The 9,385-nt window shown below is 38.8% G+C and overlaps 1 protein-coding gene across 4 annotated transcripts in view; it reads left to right on the plus strand.

Moving 5' to 3' along the window:
- Positions 1 to 9,385, plus strand: part of LOC106467540 (cilia- and flagella-associated protein 99-like) — a 72,723-nt gene that overhangs the window by 20,128 nt on the left and 43,210 nt on the right. For 3 of the 4 annotated variants that reach the window (XM_022395736.1, XM_022395737.1, XM_022395739.1), the window contains 3 exons: positions 2,532 to 2,629; positions 3,638 to 3,751; positions 8,555 to 8,689. In XM_022395736.1, coding sequence (XP_022251444.1) covers positions 2,532 to 2,629; positions 3,638 to 3,751; positions 8,555 to 8,689 — 347 coding nt within the window. Of the gene's footprint in view, positions 1 to 2,531; positions 2,630 to 3,071; positions 3,146 to 3,637; positions 3,752 to 8,554; positions 8,690 to 9,385 lie in introns of all 4 variants that reach the window. The other variant, XM_022395738.1, reaches the window with a different exon arrangement.

Consider the following 9,385-nt stretch of genomic DNA (forward strand, 5'->3'; position numbering starts at 1 on the left):
TATTAAAATATATTTGTATTAAAAAAGAAAACTGTGTGTATCAATCTTGTTGACAAATATCATAAATTGGATACATATTGGCATGTGTATTTTTAAACATTCCCACCATCGGGACCATCCATTCTCCTCCTCGAATGCATTTGAAGGTGTTTTCTGTTATTCAAGTCTTTACTTTGGGTTTTCCTCTTAATTTTCATCCTTCCCTCTTCATCTATATGTGCTGATGGTTTAGCATATCCCCCATGACATCGGTTCATTCAGTAGGAGGCTTGAGAATAATGGTCTTCAGTCGAACGCTGTTATCCCATTCACACTCATACACTTCCACCTGTCCAAGGTGCTGTAGTTCACACTCTTCTTCTTGTTCGGTTTGACTAATCCTGTTTCATTTTGATGGTGGTGGCTTATATCACTCGCCAAGTGGACGCTCCCTTTGAAGTAAACAGTCGATTTTCATAATTTTTTGGAAGCCACACAGTTTACATAAGTATTCTGGAGGGTCGTGTTCCAGGTGCTTTGTCCTCGTTGCTAATTGATTTTCCAGTCCTGATGCACTTTCTCTCAAGGAGTGACCTCTTGATCCTCCTAATTTTTGGTAGCTCTGCATCCAGTGGGTTACTCTTGCATGTGAATTTTTTTAATCTTTTATCACTTTCCAGTTAGTTACCTCTTGTTTTTGGTATCTGGTTCATCATCCACTTGCCCTGTCTGTCGTTAAGTTCAGTCAGGTTTCCATTAATTGTTTTACCATTCCATCAGTCTTCTTCCCCATAATTTTGTGCATCCATGTCACTCTGGTTCAGGCCTTACTGATTGATATTTCCTGGCCAGCACTACTTTGGCTTTCTCAGCTGTTTTGGCTCTATTTGCTTCTTTTGTTCTGGATCGATTTTTTTTAACCTACATTTTCATGGCTCATGTATTATTTTTCTTTTGATGTTTTCATTTCGTACCATCTTCCACATTTCTTTTCAGTGGGATCCAGATGACCTTCTCTGTCCAGTACATTTTGTGGGTTGCTTCATTGTTTTCAATGCTTATTTCCATTATATCCATTTCGCACGTTTCCTCCCCTTACTCCACTTCTTTATCTGTGATTATTTTCCCTTCCTCCCTTACCTATGGGTTTCGATTGACCTTTTATTCCTTGTCTCCTTCTTCCCATCATCACTTCCTGGTGTTTTTACTCCAATCATGCACCTCCCCTTTTCCTTACATGTCTACCCTGCCATCCATTGAAGGTACTTCATATTTTGAGCAATGGGTCTACATCTTATATGTTCATCTCCCATTCTCTGCTTTGGGTTGCTAATTCTTCCTTGTCGGGGTACCGTCATCAACATGTTGTCATCCTTCAATCTTTTATGACGCTATATACATACCTCTTCTTTTTCAGAGGCATGTCTCTCTTTTTCTTTCTTCATCCCACTCTGTGGCAAGTGGTGCCTGAACAGGTATTCTTTAACAGTTCAAATCTGCACTGTAATACCATGTTGGCTTATAAAAGAAAACTATCAACAAATTGTGAAAGAGAGGATGTGGCAGGAGGGGGCTGATTTTCTATTTGATAGCTCGGTAACCAAACAAAATTGAAGGCAATAAAAATTATGGTTTGTTTGAGCAACAAAGATTTTATAGATAGCATTTTACGTTTAATTTCATACATTTTTGAGGGATGATGGATAAAATAAGGATGATGACATGCTAAGAGAAAATGTGTCACGTGGGTCACACTAGTGGAAATTCAGGATTTTAAAAAAATATTTCCTTGTAAAATTAAGAACTGAAAACTTCTATATTATTATAATATGGATTATTAGCTAAGATTTTATGCTATTCTTATTGGAATAATCTAAACAAAAAGTAGTTGAATAAAGTTTTGAATGTAAGACATTAAAACATTGTGTCATGCGCAGTAAAGGGTACATGGGGTGATAGGGTTTAGTAAACATCTTTTTGATGTCGGGTTCCTTGATCAGTCAATAAATTTTTCACATTATCATATGCCCGTTTGTTGGTCGGGGGTACGAGATTCCCTTCAGTCTTATTAATTCAAGGTGAAGATAGTATGATCCTCTTTCCTACCCCCACCCAATGGCTGGGTTTTGGATTGTAGTTGACTTACTGCTGGTACGATCCCCTTTTCTAACACCACATGGATGTTGTTCCTGGTGGCCTGGGTTTTGGATTGTAGTCGACTTGCTGATGGTACGATCTTCTTTCCTACCCCCACATGGATGTCTATACCCGGTGGCCGAATTTTGGATGGTAGTTTACACTGATGGTATGACCCTTATCTTACCCCTGCATGGATGTCGGTTACCACTGGCATGGGTTTTGGATGTAGTTGAATTTCCATGTATGTTCTGTCACACCCTAGCCACTACATATCTAGGGGAACATCCTATTAATCTTACCCACTTTTATGTTTTCTGGGATTGAGCTTCATAAATGTCATATGGCTCGGATCCTTATCCTGCCATGGTTTTCTCCTCCATTTTTCCATCCATATATGTGACATCTTTCCACAGTGGGCAAAGAGTATATCTGGTTCAGAAGTGATGCAGTCTTCCACATCAGATCTTCAATTCTGAAGATCTTCTCTTGGGGAGTGTCCTTGTGGGATGAGGTAATGCACCATATCAGAAGTTATAATTTTCCTACACTGAAAATGTATTTCCAATAGGTACTTACCACCTCTCACACTTCCCACTCTTCCTCCCCACTGAAATCTAGTGATCCATTTTCTGCCAAAACTCAAAGCGATAGTTTGGTAGAATTGAATAGAGGGAGTCACAAGCGTCAAGAGAGTATGTCGCCCTCTTTTTGGTGGAGGGTTGTTGCATGATGATTTGCATGAGAGACATGTTGAAATCAGTTGATTCCAAATGAGTAGGAGATTCAAGGCTTTTTTTGCATATAGAGGGCAACACTGAACAAGAATAGCTATTTATGTAAGCAGAGGAAATTACCTATTGGAAATACATTTTCAGTATAGGAAAATTATAACTTTAACAGTGTTCAGATTTAATCACATTTTGATTTGTTGTGTTTACTGTCTTCATTTGTAGAACCTCAACCTTATAAGTTAAGTGAATCTAATGCCAAAAATGCAGTTTCACTGAGAGAGAAAACTAAAGATCAGGTAAAACAATTCAATTAGAAAATAACATTTATGTATAGTTTGTCTATTATCAGAAAAAATTCAACATATTTAAACTCTTTATACTTTAAATGAAAGTCTGTGAAATTTTACAAGGCATTCATTATGACAAACTTTTATCTAGTCGTTCTTGAATTTAAGGTTTGTGACTTTAAAATATTTTTCAAATTTGAATTAATGGTGTATGTATGTCATTGTGTTATACCCTGTAAATATTTTATTGTTATAATTTTCTCTGGAGGTAATTTGGAAATCTCATGTGGATCGAGTTATGCAAAAAAAAATTTAATCAGCTGATTACACATTCACATGATACTGAATATTTAGAAAATACTATATGTACATTACAATTTATGATTTTATATTTCCAAAATGGTAATACATTGTGTGGACAAAAGAGAATGATATTAGTATGAATTTTTTCACTTTTCAAGTTTTTCTTTTGAGAGAAAGATATCTTTTCCATATCTATAGCAAAAAGATGAAATCACTATTAAAGCTATTCCTGTACCTAAGAGCACCTATCAGTCCCCGTCCATCAGTGTCAAAATTAGCCAGCAAAAATTGAAAAATAAAGAAAAAGGGATGGTAAGGTTTGGTATTTTTCAGGTGTGTGTGAGAGGATAAATAAATTTTATTTAATTAAATTATATGTACATTTATATTTAATTTATTCCTTTTGTTCCCTGGGCTAGCTGTGAGGGTTTTTTAAAATTAGAGTTATATCAGGTTCTCCAAGTAATTTTTGGTTAAAGCCTGATTCAAAAGTCAGAAAAGAAAAGTTTTAATGTATGTACATACAATTCATTTTTAGCATGTCAACTAACAGTTGACTAATTATATAAGGCTATTTTATGGCTACACCATGGACATGTAAATTTATAGATGACTTAACGGTGATACATTTAGTAAACACTGTCTTTGAATTTAAGAAAGTTGTTTAAGTGAAATGTGGGCTTTTATTCTTTTTCCTTCAAAATTTACTTACCTCCTTTCACACTGTAGCTTTATCTCAATGAAAGTTTCTCTTCCCATCTAAGCATTGGTATGAATCTTACCTTGCTTGCTCCAGCCTTTATACCCCACTATATTACCCATAGAGATTTAAGTCTTGTGATTCTCTCCACCTATGTCAGTGCACCCCCTATACCAGATCCGTATATAAGCTCCCCGTTACTATTTCCTCTTCACTTTTTCTCAACAGCAGAACATTATGACAGTCTCATGTGCTTCTGTAGGTTTCTCTTACGTGTTGTATAACTTCAGTTATACATATGCTGTAGATGATTTTTTTAGACCCGTATTATTGGGTTTTGAGTTTATTGTCTATTTACTTTAGATTCAATAAAATAAGAAAATTCTGAGATGTTTTGAATATGAATTCTCACATCCACCTCTCTGATATGGAGTCTCCTAGTGCTCCTAATTTGCCACCTCTGGAGTCTAGCATTGCCCGAGTATGGGATCGGAGGCCCCCTTTCTGCAGAATACGTCCAGTCCCTCCTAGGTAGAGAGGTGGAATTTGTCATGAGGTCTGATATTTTTTCTTCTGTAGGCTCAGAGCTGAGACTGTGGGGGGATCAGGAGCAGACTGGTGAGAATTTTAACTCTATTTTTCTACCTCCTTCCTTTGCTCAGACAGACATCCTTAGAGAGACATCCCGCCTCCTGCATCGTGTTTTTGTAAGTAATACATCAAGTTTGTTATGCCTTGAGATTTCTCCTGTGGCTTATGACTCTTCTCTTTCTTTGTAGGAGAAAAGTCATTTGGCTGGTTACGTTATCTTTCCAACTCCATCAGACATTGCTTTGCCTGCTTGGAGAGTTGTGAATCAATTGAGAGAGGCTGCTGCCATACCTTGTTCTCCCTGTTTATCAGATCAGCATCCCTTAGCTTTCCATTGCTTGGAGGACCCATATTTAGATTCTCAGAGGTTGGATCTTCTTCTCCCTCTTTGGGATCCTAGGCCTGATGCTTCTATATGTCTTAAACTCACTCAGTTTTCCAGGATCAGACTGTCCCTTACAACAGTTTTGCATTATTTATCTTCTTTTCAACTGTTGTCTGAGGCCTTTCACAGGTGTGCTGCTCCAGTTTCAGAGGATCTTAATCACTTATTGTCTTTTACTTTAGTAAGGTTATCAGCTTCTACTCTCTCCTTGGTTTCTTAGTTGGTTTGCTGCTGGGATCTTTTGGAGAGAGATGTCTTACTTGAGGGTATTCAACTTCCTTTTTTGGCCCTTAGAGGTCTCAGAGAAGCTCCTTTTCTCAGACATTCGATTTTTGCAGGTATTCCAGATTATATGGATGTGGCCCATTTCTACTTTTTTATTTAGACACTGGCCTTTGACCTTTCCCAGTTTTCTAACCAATGGTTTACTGCATTCCTCGTTCCAATTTCCAGATCTCCTGCATTGGCTCCACATTCTGTCAGAACAAAATTGAGATTCTGCCCTTATCAGCAGGCACCCTACACACATATGGATTGCCAACAGTGGCATAGGTGACTACCATATAGGATCCATCTCTGTAGGGGCTTGACTCAGATGGTTCAGGTCTGTATGGGAGACCTTTGCCTTCAATCAGTGGATCATTCAGTTTCTTACCAGAGGGTTGGACTTTCATTTCATATCTCCTCCTCCATTATCTACCATAATGGTTGTTTTTCCCCTCCCCAAGAGTCTTTTACATCCAGTTGTTGAGCGTAAGCCATCTAGGATCTTCTGCTCAAAGAGACCATTTTTATTCCTGTTTGTTTGTAGTAATGAAGAAGATGGGCGATTGGCAACCATGGAGTGATTTCTTTCCCACCACTGGCACTTTGCACCCAGTCTATGGGTGACAAAGATTGATGTCACCATTGCCAACCTTCATATTTCAATTATGGAGTCTTGTTTTGGTATCTCTGATTTGTGCATGAGAGACACGTTTTTCAGTTTTGTGCTCTACCATTTGACCTCACATCTGTCCCATACGTCTTTTGCCAGATGGTCGGATCCTTTTCATGTCATCTTCAATCAATGGGCATTCACACTCACCATCATATGGACAACTGGATCCTTCTCACTCCTTCCTGCCACTTGGCAGAGCTTCACCCCCCAAGTTATTTTATCCAAAGCTTCAAAAGCTGGGTTTCTCATCCAAATGGAGAAGTCTGTTCTTATTCCCACATTGTACCTCTTCAATTTAGGGGTATTTTTCAATTCATGTCACAGTCGGGCCATACATTCTCTTCTATGCCTTCAGGTCATGGAATGAGCCATTCTTCTAATACCATCATCTCCTCCACTGGCACATGTTATTTGTTCTCTTTTGGGGTTACGTGCATCATTGTAATCACTCATCCCTTTGGGTCAGTCCCACATGGATTCCCTTCAGTAGTCATTACAGGACCATTGGAACATTTGCAAGGATGTGCTGGATTGTCCGGTGACCCTATTGGCTTCAAGACCACTCCATCTTGATTGGTGGTTGTGCAGAAACAACAGAAAAGTAGGTGTCCCTCTCCCACCCCCACGTCCTGAGATACATCTTTTCACGGATGCTTCTCTCCAGGAATGAGGAGTTTGTGTAGGGGATATAGAATTCAAAAGCCTCTGGAAAAAAGAGGAATCTTCTCTCCACATCACTCTTTTAGAGTTTCTAGCAGTTTAATGAGTTATGTCTCAGGCTCTTGAATTGTTGTGAGGGTAGGTGGTAATGTTTCCCTTGGATAATTACACAGTGATCTCCTACATTTCCAAGCAAGAGGGCACTCATTCCAGATCTCTTTGTTTTCAAATATTAGATCTTTTCTTTTGGGCCCACAATCATCAGATTGTTCTCCTTGCTTGTCATGTTCCAGGTTATGAATTTAGTGACCAATCAGTTATCTCATCCCAACAGAGTTCTTCCCACAGAATGGATGCTTCATCCACAAATTTTTCGTTGGGTCTGCTCTCATCTCGGGTTGCCTCAGTTCCTTGCTTTTGCCTCTCATGGGAATGCCCAGTTCCCATCCTTCTGATATCCTGTCCCTCATCTTCTGACTTTGGGCACAGATTCTCTCAACCAGGATGGGAGAGGTTTTCATTTGAGATTCATTTTCACAGGACTCTTTACCATTCCACTTATTTTCCATTGTATTCCGATAGGTCTTTTCTTCCCAAAGTTTGTCCACATTGGTGTTGCTTGCCTACTCTTTGTAATTCTGGTGGCTTGACATGCAACATTCTGTTACTTTCAGGTTGAGTTCCAATAATATCACACTAAACAAGGCCAAACAATACAGCCATCCTCATGCCCTAGCCAGTACACCTTGGATCTTGATTTGGACCCATAGCCCTATAATTCCAAGGATGAGATATGGGACCTTTTCTGCTTGGTTGGGGTCTGGATGAATTCATGTTCTTCTAATGACATTAGGATTTTGCCTTTGTGACCAGTTAGCCTTTATTACCGGGCAAAGAGCATACCTGTTCCAGAAGTAGTGCAAACCCCACTTATGTGCTATAACTATATCACATTTTCCCACACCTCTTTTCTACGAAGACATTTTCTGTGTGGACTTTGCCCTCACCAACCCCTCTATCTTGTCAATGTGGGATTCTAGCTAAAGTCTGATTAGAGGTAAGTGTGTTTTGGAAGTTAACATTTTCCTATGCTGAAAATGTATTTTCGATAATACTCACTTTCTCTCACACTCTCCTGCTCTTCCTCCCCATGAAATGGCTGGTTTCGGGTCTGATAATTTGGACCATCTCAAAAAGTGAATAGGAAGTGATAACAGGGAGCCTATATATGGATCTGGTATAGGGGTGCATTGACATAGATGTAGGGAATCATAAGATTTAAATTGCTATGGGCAATATAGTGGGATATAGAGGCTGGAGCAAGCGAGGTAAGGTGCATACGAATGCTTAGATGGGAAGAGAAGAGAAACTTTTGTTGGGATAAAGCTAAAGTGTGAAAGAAGGTAAGTATTACCAGAAATACATTTTTGGAATAGGAAAATGTTAACTGATCTGTAGGTAATCCTTAAGATATTCCATAATGATAACCAACTGGTATAATTTCAGATATCAATCCTTCTTTTTTTAATTTCCAAAAGATATTTTTGTAAATTTCTTTCTCTCACTCTCAAAGCTGTAGTATTAGATTCCAATATCCCAAATTTGGTATTATCATTAAAAATGGTTAAAGTTTTTTTATATTATCATTATTATTTATAATTACTATACTATCACCTTTTTTAAATTTAACAATTAATAAATATGCTTTAGTCATCAATATTATTTATTTGGAAATATTCTAACTATATCACAATAAAGGATACTGTATCATTGATTTGATCATGTGGAGTGTTTCATATTTGATTCAACATTTTATTCAAAGTTTCAATATAAATTTAGGCTTTACTTGAAAAGGCTACTACTGAAATGCCCAGATGTGCAGAAATAATGAAACCTGTGTATTGTCCACCAGCTGAGAATCTAGAAAAGGTGGAAAAAGGGAAGAAGTTTGCATGGAATCCTGTTCCAAAAGAAGTGAGTTATTTTCTCTCAAATAAAAAATATTTCATGAGTTTCTAAAAAATCTAACTAGTTGTTATATCTATTTCAACAACAAAAAATTAAATTTTACATCACCAAGTGTTTACTCTTGATTCCTTTAATTGTTTTATTAATATAGATTTACAATGTATGACTTGACTTAATCCTGTAGACTCCCAGTGGAGCATAGGGCCGCAACAACACCTTGCCAACGGACTCTGTTCTGGGCTGCTCTCCTCAGCTGGGTCCACGCCATTCCGGCGGCCTTCGCTTCACTCCCGACCGATCTCCTCCGCGTCTGTTTTGGCCTCACAGCTTTTTTTTTCCCTTGTGGGTTCCAGTCCAAGGCCTGCCTTGTAACGTTGTCAACTGGTTTTCGCAGTGTGTGTCCGATCCAGCCCCATTTTCTTTTCCTGATGTCTTGGCTGACTGGGTTCTAGTTGATCCTTTTCCATAGCTCTGTGTTTGAGATCTTCTCTGGCCACCTGATGTTTAGGTGGGCGCTCTTGTTTGTTGTTCAGCCACATCACCTCCGTCTTTCTGGTGTTGATCTTCAGGCCGGTCTTTCCTGCCTCCTCAGCAAGCCAGGTGAGCTTGGACTGTGCATGCTGTTGCTTGTGGGACAGAAGACTGACGTCGACCACAAAATCCGGGTCCTCCAGCTGTTTGGTGAGGGTCCACTGGACGCCT

Source organism: Limulus polyphemus, unplaced genomic scaffold, assembly GCF_000517525.1.
Source record: "Limulus polyphemus unplaced genomic scaffold, Limulus_polyphemus-2.1.2 Scaffold2653, whole genome shotgun sequence".
NCBI lineage: Eukaryota > Metazoa > Arthropoda > Merostomata > Xiphosura > Limulidae > Limulus > Limulus polyphemus.